Source organism: Macaca thibetana, chromosome 2, assembly GCF_024542745.1.
Source record: "Macaca thibetana thibetana isolate TM-01 chromosome 2, ASM2454274v1, whole genome shotgun sequence".
NCBI lineage: Eukaryota > Metazoa > Chordata > Mammalia > Primates > Cercopithecidae > Macaca > Macaca thibetana.
Window position 1 is genome coordinate 103,035,492 of NC_065579.1, and position 25,465 is coordinate 103,060,956.

The 25,465-nt window shown below is 44.2% G+C and overlaps 1 protein-coding gene across 1 annotated transcript in view; it reads right to left on the reverse strand.

The window, feature by feature from the left end:
* Window positions 1-562: 562 nt before the first annotated feature.
* The window catches only part of PRKAR2A (protein kinase cAMP-dependent type II regulatory subunit alpha), a 103,700-nt gene continuing 78,797 nt past the window's right edge, over window positions 563-25,465 (reverse strand). The window contains exons 7-11 of the mRNA XM_050780944.1: window positions 20,685-20,786; window positions 20,437-20,511; window positions 10,215-10,280; window positions 6,793-6,934; window positions 563-6,335 (exon numbers count right to left, since the gene is read on the reverse strand). Of these exons, the coding sequence (XP_050636901.1) occupies window positions 6,202-6,335; window positions 6,793-6,934; window positions 10,215-10,280; window positions 20,437-20,511; window positions 20,685-20,786 (519 nt within the window). The 3' untranslated portion in view covers window positions 563-6,201. The remainder of the gene's footprint in view (window positions 6,336-6,792; window positions 6,935-10,214; window positions 10,281-20,436; window positions 20,512-20,684; window positions 20,787-25,465) is intronic.

A 25,465-nucleotide genomic window follows, 5' to 3' on the forward strand; every position in this document is an offset into this window, starting at 1 on the left:
TTTTTCCTGCCTTTGGACTCTTAACTGAAGCACTGGTTCTTCCTGGGTCTTGAGCCTGCTGGGTTTTGGACAAGAGCAACAACATTGGCTCTGCTGAATCTCAGGCCTTCAGAGGGGAACTGGAACCAAACCATTGGCTCTCGCTAGCCAATTCACCTTGCACATCTTGGGACGTGCCCACCTCCATAACTGTGTGAGCCAATTCCTTATAATAAATCTTTAGGCTGGGTGCAGTGGCTCACACCTGTAATTCCAGCACTTTGGGAAGCTGAGACAGGAGGACTGCTTGAGCCCAGGAGTTCGAAACCAGCCTGGACAACATAGTGAGATCCTGTCACTGGAAAAAAAAAAAAAAATCTTTATACACACACACATACACACCCCCTACTCACTGCTTCTCTGGAGAACCCTGACTAGTACAAGGGGTCCCTATTTCAAGGGCTCATACCCCAATCCCAGATCTGCCAGAAGAGTGAATCTGCCAAAGGAGTGCAATGATGGCCTGGAGCCCTGAAACAAAATGGCAAACACATAACATAAGACTGCACCAGAAAGTCAGACATGATTTGTCAGCCTTTATTAATCAAGAGTAAAGCCAAGCCCTAGGGTTTCCTTAACAACAACAAAAAGAACATCAACCTTGTTTATGGCAAACAGTGACTTAATTCTTAATGACTGTTCATTATATGTTTAACACCACAGAGCAAGAATTGATCACGTTTCAATCACTTATTCTTCTGAGATTAAAATACAAGTTTAAAACAGATTAAAATAAAATTCACTCCAATGATTTAAAAAATAATTCCAATTGAAAGACATTTCAAACACTGTATGCAGAACTCAGGACCAAAAGAAGACCTTAAAACATTTTTTACCTTTGAGGTAGCACAATAATGCTGAATTAGATTTATTTTATTACAATGAGCTTAAAAAAACAACACAGAATCTACCCTTTGCTCAAGGTGGGCTAAATGGTTTTACGAAAACCCCCCATGAGGTTAGTGACAGTTCTTGTCCTTTTTTTTTTAAAGTATAAAGATAGCCCTGCAGTGTGTAAAAGGAAACCTATAGGAAGGCTGCTTCCCATAAAATAGACAATAGAATCATTGAGGAAACGTCAGCAGTCAAGACAGGAGGAACAAGAGGTCATCGTAGTGAAAAACCAAAACAACTTGTATCTTGGCAAGATTGGTTTACAAGTTCATGACAAGAACAAAAATTCCAACATCAGCCAACTGAAAATAAAAGATAAAAAATGACATTCATGGATCTTTTTACTTTTTCTCTGTGCAAAATGCTCTTCTTTCTAAATGAGAGAGGGTAGCTTGTACACTGTGACATGACATGAAATGCTGTGTGCCCAGGGCGCTGCTGGGTGCCAACAGCACCTCTCACTGAATACGATATTATTGTGTGCAGAGAAAATGGGCAATCGGAGGATAAACATAACCTCTCCTGGCTGGAGAACCATTTCTTGCCACTTTGCTGCTGAATTCACTCATTAAACTGCTCAAAGGAAAAGCTCTACCCCGATTTCTGAGAGTCTATAGCAATATATGTAACACAATTATATGTGAAGACTATTGACTAACAGGACAATAGCACATGAACTTTTCCTTCAGAGAATTCAACCAAGAGAAGAGAGTGGGTGGGATAAGCTAGGGGTCAAAAGGAAGGCTCTCAGGAATATTCTCTACCATCCAAAATCAACAGCAAAGCCATAAAAGGGGCATGAGCTCTAACTCATTGAAGAGAACAACACAAAACAGTAACAAAGGGATCTCTTCCCAACACATGCTCCTCTCCATGAGGCTCAACCATCAGTGCAGGGCTTGCCTGATGTGGACAATGTGGATACCTCAGCCCTGAGTTGAAATTGGTCTGCCACCTTTGATTCCCCATGCTGCAAAAAGAATTGGAACGCTCTCAGGTCCTGGCACTGTGGTAACAGCTATACCCTATTTCACTCACAGACGTCCTTTTAGTCTCCCTTTCTCAAGCTATTAAATAGAACCCCCTAGGGATCCTGTATGCAGTGAGGGTCTGAACTGATGATCCACATGTCAATCAGTAGTTACAGAAGGATGACTTTTTTTTTTTTTTGAGATAGGGTCCCACTTTGTCCCCCAGGCTGGAGTGCAGCGGCACGATCATGGCTCACTGCAGCTTCAATCTCCCGGGTTAAAGGAATCCTTTCACCTCAGCCTTCTGAGTGTGCACCACCAGGTCCAGCTAACTGTTTTTTTTAACTTTTTTTTTTTTTTTTTTTTCTTGGTACAGGCAGGGTCTCCTTCTGTTGCCCAGGATGGTTTGGAACTCCTGGGCTCAAGCAGTCTTCCTACTTTGACTTCCCAAAGTGCTAGGATTGCAGGCATGAGCCACCATGCCCAACCTGAGCAGGATGACTTAAACCTGATCAATTCTACTCCAAAACAGCAACCATCATTAAGTCAGGGGTGTCAAGGAGGACTCTGACGGGAAAGACTAGACTGGGATGTGTGCCAGAGCGGGATGAGAAGGCCCATCCCTAGCAGACTGCAGGAGAAACTCTGGCATAGAATTCACCGCCAGCCCTATCTAGTGTGATGGATGACAGGGAGGAGGCATCTGCTCAGTATTCAAACAAAATCCTCACAAGTTCTGGGGCTGGACCTCTATGTCACTCCTGAATCCCAATGTATCCATTACCTTTGCAAGAAACTAGTGTGATTCTTGTCTGTTAAGGGCAAGACCTGCTTTCTCAATTTACTTGATAATAAAGTAACACCATGGAAAAGAAGAACCTCAGAAAAATGTGGGGTCACCACATGGGCTTTCCCAGTGCTAGCTGCCTGTTTTGGAGTATTAATTACAACCCTTCACAATTCTGAAGGCTGCAACGTAGGCTACAGAGGGCAGTCTGAAAAGAGTCCTTCTGCTTTTGCTTCATGGAGCTTAAGAAGAAAAGAGGAGGCCGGGCGCGGTGGCTCAAGCCTGTAATCCCAGCACTTTGGGAGGCTGAGATGGGCGGATCATGAGGTCAGCAGATCAAGACCATCCTGGCTAACACGGTGAAACCCTGTCTCTACTAAAAAATACAAAAAACTAGCCGGGAGAGGTGGCGGGCGCCTGTAGTCCCAGCTACTCGGGAGGCTGAGGCAGGAGAATGGCATAAACCCGGGAGGCGGAGCTTGTAGTGAGCTGAGATCCGGCCACTGCACTCCAGTCTGGGCGACACAGCAAGACTCCGTCTCAAAAAAAAAAATAAAAATAAAAATAAAAAAAGAAGAAAAGAGGAATTACCAAGGTTGTGGTGGGTTATTTACTCTGGAAATATCTTGGTTACATTGTCCGTGGCAAAAGCGGAAAGCCTAGCTTATGTGGACAGTCGAAAGTGAATGTGTGGGCCATCATTATCTATGACAGATATGACTCAAGCCCTAGCATGTAATCTCTTAGGGACTTAACAAGTTAAAAAGAAACAAAAAATCATATTGGAAATGGCCTCTTGATTTAATATAAACTTGGTTACAACATTCAAATTTATCTTTACTGAAATTTCACACTGCTCCTAGGAGCCCTAGGAGCATCTGATTCTAAGTTATTCTGAAGGAAAAAAAATTTATTCTGAAATATACCTTATTAGGATGATCACTGGACTTCTACCTGATATAATTAAAAGGCTAAATGGGTTTTAAATAAATACAAGCTAAATTACCTTCTTCTGGGGTTAACAATTAGAATCCCAAATACCCCAACATCTCATCTAGAAAGGCCTTCCCGGCCGGGCGCGGTGGCTCAAGCCTGTAATCCCAGCACTTTGGGAGGCCGAGACGGGTGGATCACGAGGTCAGAAAATCGAGACCATCCTGGCTAACCCGGTGAAACCCCGTCTCTACTAAAAAATACAAAAAAATAGCCGGGCGAGATGGCGGGCGCCTGTAGTCCCAGCTACTCGGGAGGCTGAGGCAGGAGAATGGCGTGGACCCGGGAGGCGGAGCTTGCAGTGAGCTGAGATCCGGCCACTGCACTCCAGCCTGGGAGACAGCGAGACTCCGTCTCAAAAAAAAAAAAAAAACAAAGAAAGGCCTTCCCAGTAATTCTATGAAATTGTAAATGATACCAATTTTTTTTTTTTTTTTTTTTTTTTGTGAGATGGAGTCTTGCACTGTCGTCGGGGTGGAGTGCAATGGTGCGATCTCGGCTCACTGCAACCTCCGCTTCCTGCGTTCAAGCAATTCTCCTGCCTCAGCCTCTCAAGTAGCTGGGATTACGGGCACCCACCACAACGCCCGGCTAATTTTTTGTATTTTTAGTAAAGACGGGGTTTCACTGTGTTGGCCAGGCTGGTCTTGAACTCCTGACCTTGTGATCCGCCCACCTTGGCCTCCCAAAGTGCTGGGATTACAGGAGTGGGTCACCGTGCCCGGCCGATGCCAATTTTTGAAAACAGATTTGATCCTTAGGATAAATGCCTGAGTTAGCTGACAAACTTCCATATATATGAATATGTTCAAGTGAAATTACCTAAAGAGTAATTTTTTCTTTTCTTTTTAAGAGACAGGGTCTCACTGTGTTGCCCAGACTGGAGTGCAGTGGCATGATCACAGCTCACTATAGCCTCGACCTCCTGGGTTCAAGTGATCCTCCCACTTCAGCCTCCTAAGTAGCTGGGACTACATGCACAAACCACCACACCTGACAAATTAAAAAAAATTTTTTTTTTTTTTTTGCCAGGCGCAGTGGCTCACGCCTATAATCCCAACACTTTGAGAGGCTGAGGTGGGCAGATGACCTGATGTTGGGAGTTCGAGACCAACCTGACCAACATGGAGAAACCCCATCTCTATTAAAAATACAAAATTAGCCCAGCATGGTGGCGCATGCCTGTAATTCCAGTTATTCAGGAGGCTGAGGCAGGAGAATTGCTTGAACCTGGGAGGCTGAGGTTGCGATAAGCCAAGACTGCGCCATTGCACTCCGGCCTGGGCAACAAGAGCGAAACTCCATCTCAACCAAAAAAAAAAAAAAAATTTTTTTTTTCCTAGAGACAGGGTCTCACTTTGTTGCCTAGGCTGGTCTTGAGTGATCCTCCCAGCTCAGCCTCCCAAAGCACTATGATTATAGGCATGAGCCATTGAGCCTGGCCTGAGAATTTTCTTTAATTTCAAAAAAATAGCTGCTGCTTCTTTAAAGAGTTTAAAAATTGATGGGTTCAATGGCAAAGCTACACAACAACTCTGGAGTAGAAGGAAAGAGCTCTCTTTATAGTACAACCTCTTTCCAGCATACTGCCATTGGCCAGTAGGGGCAACTGCAAACAAATGGTAGGAGTTGCCCAGGAAGGTATTTGGTTTGGACAAAGTGATAGCAACCCTCCAGACCCTGACTCCTTATAAATGGGTAACAATTCATTCATGCAGACTGCACAGAGGTTAAACAAAAAGATATAAAAAACCCACAAAATCCCCAACCCAGAAAACCTTTCCTGGCCCTCTACTAACAGTAAAATGTGCTAAGCCCAAATTTTCTGCTTTAACATGGGTCCCACTGACCTATCAGTCTGCTCTGGGGTGCTGACCTGCTGGGTCCTGAGCAGGGTCTTTCCCTAAGCATCACTGTGGGTTTGGAGACAGCTGTAATGTGTGCAGCTGTCAGCAGAAAGTACAATGCCACTGGGCTACATATGTCCACACCATCCACCACCATTTCCCACTGTAAAACCGCAGGCTGTGACTGTGAACAAATGTGGACTTTCTCAAGGGACAAATAAGGAGACTGAAGGCTACATTTCCTCCTTTGAGAACGATTAGAGAGTGTCTACAGTTACACAACAGGTTTTTGCAGACCCTGTGGTAACTTCCATAAGTAAGAGTAGCAGCAAGAGAGGAAAGGAGCATGTTTATACTTTGGACTTTGTATCAGGCACTTAAATTGTTGGAGAGACATGCTGTTTTGAACCAAAGATGTAAAAACTGGGTTGGAGTAATCTTTACAAGTGGTCTAATAATGGGCTTTCAGAAGCAAAGTGGAGGTGTGGGTTGAACCTCTGCCCATCCTTTAGTGCTGACTTTCAAGTTTTCTAAATGCCCATAACCACAGCAGTGGCAGCAGTGGTGGCAACAGCAGGAACAGTTCTGTCATGTTTGTTTTCTGTATGTGTTCTGTGGCTGACCGGAAGGTTTTGGTGTCACACTAAGAAGGCTCTGGGGTATGGCACACCTACTGCCCGAGGTTGCCCAGATCCATGCTGGAGCCAAACATCTTCACCAGCTGTTCCTCATAGTGTGAGATGTTCCTCTTCATGATGTCCATGCAGGGCCCCAGAAGCCTCTCGAATGCTTGTACATCCATAACTGCATTGTTAAAAAGAGGTGAGGGAGAGAATGAATTCAAGCCATTTCCCTCATGCAAACCTTTTCCTAAACATACCCATTCATGTTATAGGAGATTACACCTTGGGACACTGGCTACTTGCAAAAAGGGATGTTTCTACATGAATTCAGAAAGACTGTGTCATCCAAGTTAGAGACTTTACAGAGTCCAGCAGCACCTGTTCTCCCCATTCTCCCACAGCCCTGGACATCAGTTCTTTTCATATGGCTAAAGGGCCTGCATGCCTGTCTTGCTCACAGGCTGTCATCAACGCTCAGAAATGTTTGCTGAAAGTATCCATTCATCCATCTCTGGTGGTCATATAAACTGCCTAGGCCTAGAGAGTAGTAAAAGATGGCAGAATATGTCAAGGCTTGCTGATGGGAAAAAAATATTACACGTTAGAAAGAGTATTAATGCATAAAGAACTTTTCTTACCTAAGCATTTGACATCTCCAACTGCATAAGCTGAGGCAGCTCTGGGTTTGTTGGTGACCAGGGCAAGCTCTCCAAAGTACTGCCCCTTATGGCAGCGGGCAATCTCGACCTCCTGGTTCCCACCATCCTTGTTTGATTTAGTCTACAGCAGGCAAAGAACATGACCTAGGCTGACTCCAGGATCACAGCTGGGCATGTCCAGTTGCACACACATGCACTGTTCTCAGCACACTCCACACAATTATTGAGGCACTCACTTTGCAGAAAATTCACTAACTGTACCATGTAAACTCCACAGATTAATTTCAGTGGTCTGGTTTGATCAGAGGAGTTTGCTTTTCACCTAGGGCTCCATCTAAGTCCTAACATTTTTAAGGTAATCTACAGCCATACCACTCTGAACATGCCCAATCTTGTCTAAATAAGGACAATGCTTCTCTTAATGAGCCACAAACTTGGGCTATTTCTCTGAGTTGAGACTACGCCTTGAACAACATTTTATAGTGACAAAATTCCCCAAGCTCTCCACCTTCTTTTTTTTTTTTTTTTTTTTTTTTTTAAGAGACAGGGTCTCACTCTGTCACCAAGGCTGGAGTTCAGAGGAATGATCACAGCTCATGCAGCCTTGAACTGCTGGCCTCAAGCAATCCTCCTGTCTTGGCCTCCCAAAGTGCTCGGATTATAGGAGTGATTCACTGCTTCTGGCCAACAAATTTCTTTTTAAGTACTATCTGTATCTTAAGTTAGTGGTCTCTCCTCCCTTTTTTTTTTTGAGACGGAGTCTTACTCTGTTGCCCAGGCTAGAGTGCAGTGGCATGATCTCTGCTCGCTGCAAGCTCCGCCTCCCGGGTTCATGCCATTCTCCTGCCTCAGCCTCCCGAGTAGCTGAGACTACAGGCACCCGCTACCACGCCCGGCTAATTTTTTTTGTATTTTTAATAGAGACAGGGTTTCACCATGTTCGCCAGGATGGTCTTGAGCTCCTGACCTCGTGATCCACCCACCTCGGCCTCCCAAAGTGCTGGGATTACAGGCGTGAGCCACTGCACCTGGCCTCCCTCCTCCCATTTTTTAAAGTAAGAGTTAAGTAACTAAATTTAAGATAATACACTACAGTGTATTAATATCTAGAGTTTTTTTTTTTTTAACAAATCCAACTGCTAACCAAAGTGATAATTTAAGTAAAAAATTGTTTAGAATTTTTTAGTAAGAATTAGTCTCAATCTCTAAGAACAACTTTATGTTGTAGGCAGAAAGATAATTTCCTTTTTGGTTAATTTTTAAAGCAAACAAAACTGCTACGCTGGCTTACACGGTTTGACCCTTCTTCCTTCTACACTTCCGCCCTGTTGCTCTGAAGTTGGTCTGTTCCATTTGAGCCAATTTTCTCTTTCCAATTTCAGTAGCATTCTCTGGAGTTGCAGCCATATTTGTGCCCACTTAGTCCCTTCTCTAGAACAGGAGGGACTTATCACACCATCACATACGCACCAGCTCCAGTATTATGCAGGTTTTCTCGCAATGCACATTCTGAATCAGTAGATCTGGGGAAAAGCCCAGGACTCTACACTTCTGACAAACCTCCCACCCTGCAATATCCCAGTGCCATGCTGCTGCTGATCTTATGCACCTAACACTATGCTGTGATCATAGCAGGTGTCAATGAATATCTGAGAAATCTACAAACATCACTAATCCAAAAACTGTAAATAAAATGACACAGACATTTCAAACTATTGTTTTTTTTTTTTTCTTTTTAAGAGGTCTCACTCTGTCGCCCAGGCTGGAGTGCAGTGGCGCGATCTCAGCTCACTGCAAGCTCCGCCTCCCGGGTTCACGCCATTCTCCTGCCTCAGCTCCCCAAGTAGCTGGGACTACAGGCGCTCGCCACTGCGCCCGGCTAATTTTTTGTATTTTTAGTAGAGACGGGGTTTCACTGTGTTAGATAGGATGGTCTTGATCTCCTGACCTCGTGATCCACCTGCCTCAGCCTCCCAAAGTGCTGGGATTACAGGCGTGTGCAACTGTGCCCAGCTACTTATTAACTGTTACTCAATATATTTTGCAAAAGTTTTCATACTAGTTCGACTTAGTGTTATATATAACTGTTTTAACAAACTCTATATTCTCAAAAAAAAAAAAAAAAAACTGAAAAATCTGGTGATGATAGATTTACCGGTAACAGTCATTCCTTCTACTCATAGCTCCTCAGTTTTCTAGGTCACATCATCCATTAAATGACCACAGTTATCCTAGAGACCTCTTCTAGTAGTGCTCTAAAAAGGAAGCTTTCTTCATCCCTTCCAATCTCTTTTTATTATATAATTTCCCTATTTTCTTTCCTTTTTCTTTTTTTTTTTCAAAGACAGGGTTTTGCTCTGTCACCCAGGCTGAAGTGCAGTGGCACAATCACGGTCCACTGCAGCCTCAATCTCTTGGCTCAAGAGATCCTCTTGCCTAGGCCTCAAAAGTGCTAGGATTACAGGTGTGAGACACTGCGCCCAGCCCCATTTTCTTTTTTCTTTTTTTTGACGGAGTCTTGCTTTGTCACCCAGGCTGCAGTGCAGTGGTGCAATCTTGGCTCACTGCAAGCTCTGCCTCCCGGATTCATGCCATTCTCCTGCCTCAGCCTCCTGAGTAGCTGGGACTACAGGCGCCTGCCACTATGCTGGCTAATTTTTTTTTTTTTTTTTTTTTTTTGATACGGAGTCTCGCTCTGTCACCCAGGCTGGAGCGCAGTGGCCGGATCTCAGCTCACTGCAAGCTCCGCCTCCCGGGTTCACGCCATTCTCCTGCCTCAGCCTCCCGAGTAGCTGGGACTACAGGCGCCTGCCACCTCGCCCGGCTAAGTTTTTGTATTTTTTTTAGTAGAGACGGGGTTTCACTGTGTTAGCCAGGATGGTCTCGATCTCCTGACCTCGTGATCCGCCCGTCTCGGCCTCCCAAAGTGCTGGGATTACAGGCTTGAGCCACCGCGCCCGGCCACTAATTTTTTTTTGTATTTTTAGTAGAGATGGGGTTTCACTGTGTTAGCCAGGATGGTGTCAATCTCCTGACCTCATGATCCGCCGCCTCAGCCTCCCAAAGTGCTGGGATACAGGCGTGAGCCACCGTGCCCGGCCCCAGCCCCCATTTTCTATTAGGGTTTTCATCTTTTTCTTATTGATTTGTAGGCCGATATTCCCTAAATCATTAATTACATGGCAGATGCAAAGGCAGTAAAAATAAGAATATACTAAATCTATATTTAATCTAATCTAAATATACTAAATCTATACTAAATTGGGCTTAAACATGGGTCTCTGCCAGTCATACATCTCACATAACAATGACGGTTTGCTGCATTCAACACACTTCACATTATTTAAAGCAAACCGTTACTTTTTGTGTGTACACCATCACCTATAAACTGATAAACTCACCTTGCTTCTAATCAAGATGCTCACTTCACCAGACTCTATGATGTAAAAGCTATCAGCCTTTTCACCCTGAAAGAAAAAGGAGGTCAGGTCAGAGCCATACCTAGTATTGAAGGGGAATAAAGAAATAGTTTGCTTTTTCACTGCTTAAGCTCTGATTTGTATTTATTTTTTTAACTCTACAAATGAATCAATAGTAAACAAATTCAGAGTAAGCCGGGCACGGTGGCTCACACCTATAATCCCAGCACTTTGGGAGGCTGAGGCAGGCAGATCACAAGGTCAGGAGATTGAGGCCATCCTGGCCAACATGGTGAAACCCGTCTCTACTAAAAATACAAAAATTAGCCAGACGTGGTGGCGCGTGCCTATAATCCCAGCTACTGGGGAGGCTGAGGCAGGAGAATCGCTTGACCCAGAGAGTCGGAGGTTGCAGTGAGCTGAGGTCGCGCCACTGTACTCCAGCCTGGCGACACAGCGAGACTCCACCTCAAAAAAACAAAAAACAAAACAAAACAAAAAACAAATTCAGAACAAAATGAAGAAGATTCTGATCACTGGGATATCAACCTAACTACAACTGACACATCTCCCACTTCTTAGCATGAACCACTCACATTGATCTCAATGAATGTGCCCAGGTTGCCAAGTGCATAAAGCATCACTGTTCTCATTGCTCATGTTGGTCTGCTATTGAAATCTATGACAGGGACCAGTAGTCAAGGCTGCTGCAGACAATTTTAAGGTGATTCCTGGCTACACCTGAAGTATGGGGTCCAGGGATAATCTTGAACCATTAAATATAACTCTCAACAGGACAGCATGGATCTGGAAGGTTCTGTCTTGGTGAGAGAGGTACTTTGATGTTACCCTTATGAACCTTAGGCTTTTCGTTTGCTTGTTTTATTTTGTATTTTTAATTATTTATTTTTCTGGAAACAGGGACTTGCTCTGTTGCCCAGGTTGGAGTGCAGTAGTGTGATCATGGCTCACTGCAGCCTCAACCTCCCAGGCTCAAGTGATATGCCTGCCTCAGCCTCCCAAGTAGCTGAGACTACATGTGCACATCACCATGGTCAGCTAATTTTTGTATATTTTGCAGAGACAGAGTTTTGCCATATTGCCCAGGCTGATCTCAAACTCCTGGGCTCAACTGATCCACCCACCTCTGCCTCCCAAAGTGCTGGGATTACAGGCATAAGCCTACTTGTTTTGATTTTAAACCACATGGTTGAACCAGTCATTTACTTAATTCAACAAGTAATTTATTTACCAAGTTATTTACTATGTGCAAGGCACTGTTTTAGGCATGTGAAATACACCCAGTGGACAAAATGAATACCCCTTGGCCTTGTAGAACTTACAGTCTGACAGGGTAAACAAACTTTAAACAGTCAACATAATAAATCAGTAAATTATATTGTTCTGTTGCAAGGCGATAAGTGCTACACAAAAAGAGTAAAACAGGGAATGTGAGATCTGGAGTGCTGGGGAAGGAGTGGGTATCCTATATATGAGAGCTTTACTGAGGCTGGGTGTCATTCCTGTAATCCCAGCACTTAGGGAGACCAAGGCTGGAGGATTGCTTGAGGCCGGGAGTTCAATACTAACCTGGACAATACAGTGAGACTCTGTCTCAACAAATAAAAAATTTAGAAAATTAGCTGGGCACAGTGACATATGCCTGCAGCCCCAGCTACTAGGGAGGCTAAGGCGGGAGGATCATGTGAGCCCAGGAGGTGAAAACTGCAGTGAGCCATGATCCTGCCACTGCACTCCAGCCTGAGCAACAATGAGATCCTGCCTCTTAGGAAAAGGAAAAAAAAAAAAAAAAAGGAGCTTGAGAAGGTGAGATTTGAGCAAAGACCGGGAGGACGTCTGAGTTAGGCATGCAGATAATGCAGATATACGTGAAGCAGCTTTCAGGCACACTTCATTCAGTTTCTGACCCCTCACTATTAACTTCTGGAACAAATACCATCTACATCAGATAATGCAATATTACTCATGCACTCTCACTCTGTGTGGGTCTTAGGTCTTCAGTGAGAATCTACTTCTTAGGCTTTCACAAACTTTATGTCCTTTGACCATCACATAGAGCCCCACGTGGGCACCATACACAGCTAGGATGACGTTTCTGAGTCAATCTAATCCCAGGACATATCACTGCCCCATATAAGTAAATGCCACAGCTTTACAAAGGGGTGCCTGTGGGTTTCTGCCCTGCTATGTTGGGTAGGTATCCTACAACCAGCAGAGCCAAATAACCATGAAGTTCTAGCATTACACAAACAGCTGCATGATAGGAGCTGACAAAGGATGAAGAGCCATGAAAGAAACTTAGTAGGAGCCAGAAGCAGAGTCACAAAGAGGGAGAGGTTATTTCACCAAGAAGAGGGTGATGAAAAGGAAAGATCTGTGTGGTAGGAAAGATCTGCAAGTGATAGGTGGTGAAGGATAGTGCTTGAGCCCTTTTTGTTTAGATAGGTGTATAACATCCACCATTTAAAGTGCTCACATTTCAAGGCTATATAGATTGATGACTTTTTGCAAATGTATAAACCTGTATAACCACCTCCTAGATCAAAATAGAAAATATATCCATACTCCAAAAGGCTCCCTCTGGAGTTCAGTCAAAAATACCACATTCCCACCCATGAAGTAACCATATCTAATTTCTGTCCTTGTAGGTTTTGGCCATTCCTTAATATAAATGGAGTCATACATTTTTCGTATCTGGCTTCTTTTAGTCCATATTGTCAGATCATACTTTGAAAGTCTCTGGCTATGCAAGAAATTAGGCTGGTAGCCAGAATAGAAACAAAGTGAGGGAAGGAGTGTACGAGTGTTTTGAAGACAGCAAAGGCCAGGCACGGTGGCTCACACCTGTAATCCCAGCACCTTGGGAGGCTGAGGGGGCGGACTGCTTCAGGCCAGGAGTTTGACACCAGCCTGGGCAACATGGTGAAACCCCGTCTCTACTAAATACAAAAAAGGCCACGTGTGGTGGCTCACGCCTGTAATCCCAGCACTTTGGGAGGCTGAGGTGGGCAGATCACCTGAGGTCAGGAGTTTGGGACCAGCCTGACCAAGATGGTGAAACCTCATCTCTACTAAAAGTACAAAAATTAGCCAGGCGTGATGGCGTCATTGTTATCCTGTACACATACCCTAGTCTCTGCTGTCTTCATTTTTTTTTCCTTTTTTTTTTTTTTCTTGAGACAGTCTCACTGTGTCACCCAGGCTGGAGCACAGGGGCACGATCTCGGCTTAGTGCAACCTCCACCTCCTGGGTTCAAGCAATTCTGTTGCCTTAGCCTCCTGAGTAGCTGGGATTACGGGCGCACACCACCATGCCTGGCTAACTTTTTGTATTTTAGGTAGAGATGGGGTTTCACCTCCATGTTGCCCAAGCTGGTTTCAACTCCTGAGCTCAGGCAGCCCACCCGCCTCGGCCTCCCAAAGTGCTAGGATTACAGGCATGAGCCACTGCACCAGGCCTTTTTTTTTTTTTAGACGGAGTCTCTTTTGCCCAGGCTGGAGTACAGTGGTGCAACCTCCACTTCCCAGGTTCAAGTGATTCTTGTGCCTCAGCCTCCCAAGTAGCTGGGATTATAGGTGTGCACCAGCACTCCTGGCTAATTTTTGTGTATGTATGTATGTATGTATTTTATTTATTTTTGAGACAGAGTTTCGTTCTTGTCGCCCAGGCTGGAGTTCAATGGTGTGATCTCGGCTCACGACAACCTCGGCCTCCCGGGGTTCAAGTGATTCTCTTGCCTCAGCCTCCTGAGTAGCTGGGATTAGCTGGTCTCGAACTCCCAACCTCAGGTGATACACCTGCCCCGGACTCCCAAAGTGCTGGGATTACAGGCGTGAGTCACCATGCCCCGCCAAGTATCCTGCTTTTCAAGTTCACTACTAGGCTCTGTGTACCCATCTCACAGAAAGAACATTCCATTCTACATTCAAGAGTAAAGAAGCCAGACTGTACTGCATTTTAGGTCTTTGTGAACATGTCATCAGGTTTTTATATGTCTCTTTTTCACAACAGATAAGATCCACATTCCACTATAAGAATGACTGAAGCCCTAATTTTCACGATATGGGAATCTTTTGGGTTTAATGCAATGGTACTTTAATAGTGAAAACATAAAACATGATTTTGTAAAATTAAAGCTACCTTCTGTCTACATTATTCTGAGAATAAGCTAAATATTCTATCGATTATGAAAATTACTTGTGAAAATTATGCAAGTCATTAAAAAACAAAAATGTAGGCCAGGCGCTGTGGCTCACAACATCCCAGCACTTTGGGAGGCCAAGGTGGGCGGATCACCTGAGGTCAGAAGTTTGAGACCAGCCTGGCCAACAGGGCGAAACCCTGTTCTCTACTAAAAATAAAAAAATTAGCCGGGCATGGTGATGCATGCCTGTAGTTCCAACTACTCAGGAGTCTGAGGCAGAAGAATCACCTGAACTGGGGAGGTGAAGGTTGTAGTCAGCCGAGATTGTGCCATTGCACTCCAGCCTGGACAACAAGAGCGAAACTCCATCTCAAAAAACAAAAAACAAACAAAATAAAACAAAACAAAACACAAAAATGTAGTCAGGTGTGGTGGCACAAGCCTGTAATCTCAGCTACTTGGGAGGTGAGGTGGGAGGATCACTTGAGGCCAGGAGTTCAAGACTAGCATGGGCAACATAAAGAGACCCTGTCTACAAAAAATTTAAAAATTAGCTGGGTGTAGCCTGGGCACGGTGGCTCACACCTGTAATCCCAGCACTTTGGGAGGCTGAGGTGGGTGGATCACCTGAGGTCGGGAGTTCACAGACCAGCCTGACCAACATGGAGAAACCCTGTCTCTACTAAAAAAAAAATAAAATAAAATAAAATAAAGTAGTTGGGCGTGGTGGTGCATGCCTGTAATCCCAGCTACCTGGGAGGCTGAGGCAGGAGAATCTCTTGATCCTCTGCCAGCAGGCGGAGGTTGTGGTGAGCTGAGATAGTGGCATTGCACTCTGGCCTGGGCAACAAGAGCAAAACTCCTTCTCCAAAAAAAAAAAAAAAAAAGAATTAGCTGGGTGTGGTGGCACTGCTTGGAAGGCTAAGGGAAGAGTATTGCTTGAGCCCAGAAGCTCAAGGCTGCAGTGAGCTACGATCGCACACTGTACTGAAGCCTGAAAGACAGAGCGAGACCTTGCTTCCGCAGTGGCTCACGCCTGTAATCCCAGCACTTTGGGAGGCAAACGTAGGAGGATCACGAGGTCAGGAGATCAAGACCATGCTGGCTAACACTGTGAAACCCCATCTCTACTAAAAATACAAAAAATTAGCCGGGCATGGTGGCAGGCGCCTGTAGTCCCAGATACTTGGGAGGCTGAGGTAGGAGAATGGTGTGAACGTGGGAGGCAGAGCTTGCAGTGAGCCGAAATCGCACCACTGCACTCCAGCCTGGGCGACAGAGCGAGACTCCATCTCAAAAAAACAAAACAAAAACAATAAAAATAATTCAAAATGGATCACAGACCTAAGGTAAGAGCTAAAATTGTGAATGTCTACAGCTGTACTGCTTAATACATTAGCCACTAGTCAAATGTGGCTCAGCACTTGAAATGTTGCTAGTATAAACTTAGATGTACTAAAGATGTAAAACATACATTAGATTTTGAAGACTTAGTATTAAAAATGTAAAATATCTCATTAATAAAGTTTTATATCACTTAGATGTAACAATATTTTAGATATACTGGTTAAATGAAATATATTAAAATTAAGTTGACTATTTCAAGTATCTACTGAAAGTTTTTATTTCTTCAATTTTTTTGAGACCAAGTCTTGCTCTGTCCTCCAGGCTAGAGTGCAGTGGCATGACCTTGGCTCACTGCAACCTCTGCCTCCCAAGTTCAAACGATTCTCATTCTTAGACCTCCCAAGTAGCTGGGATTACAGTTGTGCACCAGCAAACCTAGCTAATTTTTGTATTACTTTTTAGTAGAGATGAAGTTTCGTCATGTTGGCCAGGCTGGTCTCGAACTCCTGGCCTCAAGTTATCTGCCTCAAGCTATTCAGCCTCCCCAAGTGCTGGGATTACAGGCATGAGCCACCCTGCCTGACCAAAGATTTTTAAAATTACATATGTGGCTCACATGTTATTTCTATTGAACAGTGCTGGTCTTGGAAGTAAACTTGGGAGAAAGTATTATTGATTTTGCAAAGATTTTCTAAAATACAGCAGCAAAAGTACAAACTACAAAGAAGAAAAGATGATAAACTAGACTTAGCAAAATTAAAACTGTTTTCTCTTCAAAAGATACCATTAAGAAAATGAAGGCTAGGCATGGAGGGGCATACCTATAATCCCAGCACTTGGGAGGCCAAGGCAGGCAGATGGCTTGAGCTCAGAAGTTCAAGACCAGGCTGGGCAATATAGCAAGACCCTGACTGTATTTTTTTTTTAAGGCTGTAAATACTATTTACTGTTGAGAATGCAGAGCAACTGAATTTTCATGCATGGCTGGTAGGAATACAAAACAGTATAGCCATTTTAAGACAGTTTGGCTGTTTGTTATGAAGTTAACATATAATTTAGCAATTGCACTCTTAAGTATTTACTAAAAAGGCCAGCCTGGCCAACATGGTGAAATCCCATTTCTACTAAAAACAAACAAACAAAATTAGCCAGGCATAGTGGCACATGCCTTTGGTTCCAGCTACTCGGGAGGCTGAGGCACAAGACTTGCTTGAACTCGGGAGGCAGAGGTTACAGTGAGCTGAGATCATGCCACTGCACTCCATCCTGGGTGACAGAGCGAGACTCTGTCTCAAAAAAAAAAAAACAGTATTTACTGAAGAGAAGTAAAAACATATGTCTACACAAAGGATGGGCATGGTGGCTCACGCCTGTAATCCTAGCACTTTGGGAGGCTGAGCTGGGCGGATCATTTGAGGTCAGATATTCAAAACCAGCCTGGCAAACACAGTGAAACCCTGTCTCTACTAAAAATACAAAAATTAGCCAGGCAGGCCGGGCGCGGTGGCTCAAGCCTGTAATCCCAGCACTTTGGGAGGCCGAGACGGGTGGATCACGAGGTCAGGAGATCGAGACCATCCTGGCTAACACGGTGAAACCCCGTCTCTACTAAAAAATACAAAAAAAAACTAGCCGGGCGATGTGGCGGACGCCTGTAGTCCCAGCTACCCGGGAGGCTGAGGCAGGAGAATAGCATGAACCTGGGAGGCGGAGCTTGCAGTGAGCTGAGATCCGGCCACTGCACTCCAGCCTGGGCGACGGAGCGAGACTCCGTCTCAAAAAAAAAAAAAAAAAAAAAAAAATTAGCCAGGCATGGTGGCGTGAGCCTTTAGTCCCAACTATTCAGCAGGCTGAGGCACGAGAATCGCTTGAACCCGGGAGGCAGAGGTTGCAGTGAGCTGAGATTATGTCACTGTACTCCAGCCTGGGTGACAGAGCAAGACTGTGTCTCATTAAAAAGAAAAAATAATGGGAGGCTGAGGCAGGAGAATTGCTTGAACGTGGGAGGTAGAGGTTATGGTGAGCTGAGATCGCACCATTGCACTCCAGCCTGGGCAACAAGGGCAAAACTCCGTTTCAAAAAGAAAACAGAAAAATGAAAAAAAAAATTACATTTGTACAATGAAATATTATTCAGCAAAAGGAATGATCTACTGATACATACAACATGGATAAATCTCAAAAATATTATGCTAAGAGAAAGAAACCAGATACAAAAACTATACATTGCATGATTTCATTTATATTAAATTGTAGAACGGAATTTCTACAGTGATAGAAAACATCAATGGTTTCCAGGAATGTGAGTGTGGGGGAGGGTAGTGACTGCAAATGCAAATACAAAACAAGGAACTGTATGGGTGATGGAAATACCACACTGGGGATGGTTACAAAACTCTTCCAATTTGTACACTTAAACTTAGTAATTTTATTGTATGTAAAACACACTGTAACAAAGCTGACCAAAAAAAATGAAACAACATAAAATGTAGTTTCTGATTCAGCAGGTCTAGTGGGGGGCCCAAGAACTTGCATTCCTAACAATTTTAACATTCTCAGATGATGCTGATTGCTGCTGGTGCTGGGATCTCACTTTGAGAAGCCTTGGTCCAGTGAGAGACATTGACAAAAGGGGCCTATAATAAGTCCCTTTTAATATCATCTTAATTAATGTCTATTCTGTACCACTACCTGTCTACCTTGAAGATAGATAGTACTCTATCTTCAAGAGCACAATCAAGAAAACACTATGACTTTTCACATCTCCTGACATACTTCGTGAAAACCCAGCATGAGACAGGCCTAGAACCTTCAGGATGAATTGGAGGTCCTTTGAATGTTACTTAAAGTACCTTAAATTCAGAAGCAAATGTGGCCAGTTAACATCTCCCATTTCTGAAACTCAGTCCTACATTCTTACCATACCAGGATACCTGCTCTGAAACAGCTCACACCACTGGCCTTTGCTAATATTGTTTTTTTGCTCTGAAGGACCTTTCCCTGATTTCAAACATTGTAATTGCACTTGTTTTTTTTTTTTTTTTTTGAGACGGAGTCTCGCTCTGTCGCCCAGGCTGGAGTGCAGTGGCCGGATCTTGGCTCACTGCAAGCTCCGCCTCCCGGGTTTACGCCATTCTCCTGCCTCAGCCTCCGGAGTAGCTGGGACTACAGGCGCCCGCCACCTCGCCCGGCTAGTTTTTTGTATTTTTTAGTAGAGATGGGGTTTCACCGTGTTAGCCAGGATGGTCTCGATCTCCTGACCTCATGATCCACCCGTCTCAGCCTCCCAAAGTGCTGGGATTACAGGCGTGAGCCACCACGCCCGGCCTGCACTTGTTTTTTAAGCCCATCTCAAATGGCATTTCCTTGATGAAACCGTATGTATTACTTCCATTTCTATGTTCTCACTGTCGTTCATACACTCCTTCATTATAGTGCTTATCATATCTGGTCCTACCTATCTTAATAAATGTTTATAGAATATATCAATTTCTAATTAAAAGAATTATTAATAGTAAGGGCTCCTAGAAAACAAATACATTCAGAGATGTGACTCAGAGTAGACATCATATTTTTGTTAGTCCTTTATCTCTTCCAGGGGAGCTTTCTTTTCCCCTTTTATGGTAAGTCTGATTAGTCCTTGTGGTTCTAGTGGGGCCAACTCCACCCACAGGACCCACACCTGACCAATCTGAGCCTTTCCTCCTCGTGGTCTCAGTACTGGGTTCAAGGATAAGCATATCACCCAACCTAGGCCAACCATGTATCTTCTCAGTGCTCTTGAGCCAGAACCATAGGCAGAGAAGCTGATACCTGGAAAAGTCCAATACTATTTATGTTTTATTAAAAATACAAACACAGTGGATAAAGAAAATTATTAGACAGTACTCATTACAATGATCTAGCCCACTGTTTAGTAATCCTTACTGTATCCCAAAATAACAAGAGAAAAATGCACAAAGGAAATACCAGACATCTTACAAATTTGGTTAATCACTGAAGACTGTGGACTCTGATTTGTGTTAGATTAGCCAAAAGGATGCCTTTGTGTCAAATATAGAAAGTTAGAGGGCAGAACTCTTTAACCTTCCCCAGGTTCTAATAGCAATGGATGAAACTTACTCAAGGTCAAAAGAAAATGACATCCAAAGAACAAACACTAGAAGCCAAGGAAAGGTGAGCGGAAGCAAGTGATCTGCATGTGTCAGTAAGACGGACATCAATAAGCTTCAGGGGACTATATAATTGTCCTCTGAAGTGTGATCTATTACCTGGTAATAAGAGCTCCCAACAGTGGGAGAACATAGAAGTTTTTGTTTTTTTTTTTTAATTTGAAATGGAGTCTCACTCTGTTGCCCAGGCTGGAGGCAGTGGCGCAATCTCGACTCACTGCAACCTCCGCCTCCTGGGTTCAAGCAATTCTCCTGCCTCAGCCTCCCGAGTGGCTGGGATTACAGGCGTGGGCCACCACACCCAGCTAATTTTAGTATTTTTAGTAGAGACGGAGTTTCACCATGTTGGCCAGGCTGGTCTCGAACTCCTGGTCTCAAGCGATCCACCTCCCTCAGCCTCCCGAAGTGTTGGGATTACAGGCGTCAGCCACTATGTCTGGCAAGATTTTTGAGATAAATGATGTACTAGTTATTCAGGGGTGACTTCCAGGAAAGGAGCTGTGTAAAGCCCTCACTCACCTGAGTGATTATGCGTTCTCCATCCTTATAGATCTTCTCTCCTATTACATCCACTATCTTCATTCGTTCTGACACCTGAAACAACAGACAAATTCAGAAATAAAAGGAAAAGACCTTAACTGAAAGTCACAATAGCTATACAACACAGAAATGGGATTAGAATAGTATGATTTGAACACCTAACAACAGAATCGTTTTAAAAGCTTTTCCTGATCCCCATGAACAGATTCTCATTCAAGCCACTTTACCTCTAGCGATTTAAGGAGGGGCACAGACTCAATAAATGATTCAAACATCTTCCTCTTTTTTGCATTATTTTTCACTATGATTCTTCTAAAAGTCACCCGGTCCTACAAGAAAGAATATGAAAATTCTAATAAATGCCTATATACAGGAACATCTATGGTTTAATAAACTGGCCAAAGCAAATATTAGAGGAATATGTAAGTTACTGTGTTAATTAAGTGTTAATTGATACTTTAATCTTGAGTCATCAATGGAAGAAAAGAACCTGTAGCCTGAGCCAGCCAGTTGCCCACATGCTGTTGTTTGCTATCTAACACTCAATAGGTGCCACCTATGGGTCATAAATAGAACACAAAACAGAAAACGCCTAAACATTTGTGAGCTCACTGTCACTGTTCAATGTCATAAAAGATACCTCTAGTGAGCTGAGATTATGTCACTGCATTCCAGTCTGGGTCACAGAGTGAGACCCTCATTTCAAAAAAAAAAAAAAAAAAGACATCTCACCAAAAGAGAGAATAAAACAATCATTTAATCCTTAGAATCCAGAATTTAAAAAAATTTTTTAAATCCAAAACAATTAGATTGTTCTTGCCCTAAAAAAGTTTATAATCTTAATGGGAAGATAATACAAAATATCAAAATATGAAGCTTGGCTGAATGCAGTAGCTCACTGCCTGTACTCCTAGCATTTTGGGAGGCTAAGGTGGGCAAATGGCTTGAGCCTAGGAGTTCGAGACAAGCCTAGGCAACATGGTGAAACACCCGCTCTTTGAAAAAATACACGAAAAAAGTTAGCTGGGCATGGTGGCACATGTCTGTGCTTGGGTGGTTGAGGTGAAAGGCTCACCAGAGCCTGAGAGGTCAAAGCTACAGTGAGTTATTATTGTACCACTGCACTCCAGCCTGGGCAGCAGAGCAAGACTATGTCCCAAAAACAACAATATTAACAACAACAACAACAAAATACATAGGAATAAAAAGTCTACATTTCAAGAATGGGTGCAGTGGCTCACACCTGTAATCCCAGCATTCTGGGAGGCCATAAATGGATCACTTGAGCTCAGGAGTTCAAGACCAGGCTGGGCAACATGGTGAAACCCCATTTCTACAAAAAATACAAAAATCAGCTGGGCACGGTGGTGTGTGCCTATAGTCCCAGCTAGTTGGGAGGCTGAGGCTTGGAGAATCACTTGAGCCCAGGGGGCTAAGGTTGCGGTGAGCCGAGATTGCACCACTGCACTCCAGCCTGGGTGACACAAGTTGAAACCCTGTCTCAAAAAAAAAAAAAAAAAAAGTCTATAGTTCAAGACAGGCATATGAGCACATGAAATGTGCTTGGTGAAACTACAGAAGACAAGTGCTACATAAATTTCAAGGTAAGAAGGGGAGATCACGGTAGGCAGGAGTGATCAAAGATTATTTTGCCGCAAAAATGTCTGGGACCTGAAAGAGAGGTAGGATTAAAGTTAATGAAGAGACATGGGAGGAATATGCAAGATGGAAGGCAGGCATATGAAAGATACCTTGACTCTTAACAAGTCATGAATTCCTTTTGTTTTATTTTTCAGATGGGGTCCCCCATTGTTGTCCAGGCTGGCTTTGAACTCCTGGGCTCAAGTGATCTCCCTACCTCAGCCTCCCAAGTAGCTGGGACTACAGGTGCACAACACTGTGCCTGGCTTAGTAAGTAATGGATTCTGATCAGGAGACAATTAACCAAAGCGAGGCACTTCTCAGATATTTGTACACATGTGCAGGGAGATACCCATGAGAATGTTAATTGCTTAGTCTTAGATTCCTAAATGGGCAAGCAGTTATTTGTATCTAAGTTAACTACCTTTCTTCTACCTCAGGCTGTCAGGAATAAATATATATATACACACACACACACACACACACACACACACACACATATATATATATATATTTTTTTTTTTTTTTTGCTAGAAAGTTTAACAATGGGCTGGGCACAGCGGCTCATGCCTGTAATCTCAGGTCAGGAGTTCAAGACCAGCCTGGCCAATATGGTGAAACCCCACGTCTACTAAAAATACAAAAATTAGCCAGGCGTGGTGATGGGCGCCTGTAATCCCAGCTACTCGGGACACTGAGACAGGAGAATCATTTGAACCCGGGAGGCAGAGGCTGCAGTGAGCCAAGATCATGCCACTGCACTCCAGCCTGGGTAACAGGGCGAGACTCTGCCTCGAAAAAAAAATAAAAACAAAACAATATTTTAGGCTGTGTGTGGTGGCTCATGCCTGTAATTTCTGCACTTTGGGAGGCCAAGGCAGGAGGATCGCTTAAGGCTAGGAATTCAAGACCAGCCTGGGCAACACAGGGAAACCTAGTTAAAACACAAAAACAGGCCGGGCGCGGTGGCTCATACCTGTAATTCCAGCTCTTTGGGAGGCTGAGGCGGGTGGATCACGAGGTCAGGAGATTGAGACCATCCTGGCTAACATGATGAAACCCTGCTTCTGCTTAAAATACGAAAAATTAGCTGGGCATGGCGGCAGGCACCTGTAGTCCCAGCTACTAGGGAGGCTGAGGCAGGAGAATCACTTGAACCTGCGAGGCGGAGCTTGTAGTGAGCCAAGATCACAGCACAGCACTCTAGTCTGGGAGACAGAGCAAGACTCGGACTAAAAAAACAAACAAACAAAACCCCACAAAAACAGAAAACCCCAATATTTTATTTATTAATTAAAACAAACAAACAAACAAACAAAAACATACAGGCTGGGAACAGTGGCTCACGACTGTATTCCCAGCACTTTGGGAGGCCGAGGTGGCTGGATTGTTTGAGCCCAGAAGTTTGAGAACAGCCTGGGCAACATGGCGAAACCTGTCTGCACAAAAAATACAAAAATTAGACAGGCATGGTGGCGTGCACTTGTGGTCCCAGTTACTGGGAGGCAGAGGTGGGAGGATCACTTGAGCCCTGGGAGGCGAAGTTGTAGTGAGGTGTGAGGGCACCACTGCACTCCAGCCTGACCAACAGAGTAAGACTGTCTCAAAAGATAGACAGACAGACAGATAGATAGATAGACACACACACACACCCACACCCACACACACAGATAAAACAAAAGGCCTGGCGCAGTGGCTCACACCTATAATCCCAGCATTTTGGGAGGCCAAAGTGGGTGGATCACTTGAGGTCAGGAGTTCGAGACCAGCCTGGCCAACATGGTGAAACCTTGTGTCTATTAAAAATACAAATATTAGCCGGGCATGGTGGTGCACACCTATAGTCCCAGCTACTCGGGAGGCTGAGGCACGAGAATTACTTGAACCCTGGAGGCAGAGGATACAGTGAGCTGAGATCACACCACTGTATTCCAGCCTGGGTGACAGAGACTCTGTCTCAAAATAAATAAAAAAATAAAAATTAAAAAATAAACACACAGAGGGCAGCAAAGTTAACTCCCAATATTTTATAAATCTACCTATATGTGTTACAAAGATTAGTATAACTGCAATAGCAAACAATATTTCGGCCAGGCACGGTGGCTCACGCCTGTAATCCCAGCACTTTGGGAGGCTGAGGTGGGTGGATCACTTGAAGTCAGGAGTTCGAAACCACCCTGGCCAACACAGTGAATTCCCATCTCTACCAAAAATATAAAAAATTAGCCAGTATTGTTGGCACATGCTTATAATCCCAGCTATGCGGGAGGCTGAGGCAGGAGAATCGCTTGAACCTGGGAGGCGGAGGTTGCAGTGAGCCGAGATCATGCCACTGTAGACTCCAGCCTGGGCGACAGAACAAGAGTCCATCTCAAAAACAACAACAACAACAACAACAACAAAGTTCTAACTAAAGAGAAAACAACAAATATCTCTTAAAGCGACTTTTTTTTTTTTTTTTTTTTGAGATACAGTTTCGTTCTTGTTGCCCAGGTTGGAGTGCAATGGTGCAATCTTGGCTCACGGCAACCTCCGCCTCCCAGGTTCAAGAGATTCTCCTGCCTCGGCCTCTGGAGTAGCTGGGATTACAGGCATCGCCACCATGCCCAGCTACTTTTGTATTTTTTAATAGAGACAGGGTTTCTCCATGTTTGTCAGGCTGGTCTCGAACTCCCGACCTCAGGTGATCCACCCGCCTTGGCCTTCAAAGTGCTGGGATTACAGGCATGAGCCACTACACCCGGCAAGTGACTTTTTTTTTTGAGACAGAGTCTCACACTGTCACTCCGCAGGCTGGAGTGCAGTGGCATGATCACAGCTCACTATAGCCTTGACCTCTTGGGCTCAGGTGATCCTCCCACCTCAACGTCCCAAATAGCTGGGACTATAGGCATGTGCCGCCACATCAGCTAATTTCCTATTTTTCGTAGAGACAGGGTTTCACCATGTTGCCCACGCTGGTCTTGAATTCCTAGGCTCATGTGATTTGCCCACCGTGGCCTCCCAAATTACTGAGATTACAGGCATGAGTCACCACACTCAGCTGGTTCTAACTCTTTTTATGCATGCTTTAACACTTCCCAAAACTCTCTTTTCATGTGGTGCAAATTCAGTTCCTATGGCTGTGGAGAATATAAAAAAGCACCAGACATCAACATAGCCTTTGAGAAGCATCCAATCGAGCACTGAAGAGGAAATTCCCACAGGCAGCAAGTGCTCAGAGGCAAGCAAACAGCCCTGAAGTTCAAAAGAGAAAAGGAGTGCTACTCTCTCCAGTGACTGCAGGAATTTCCCAGGAAATCTTCTACTGACTTTCAATAAAGCAAGAGAAAGCAGAAGAGACTAAGTACAGGGGCCATGATGGCAG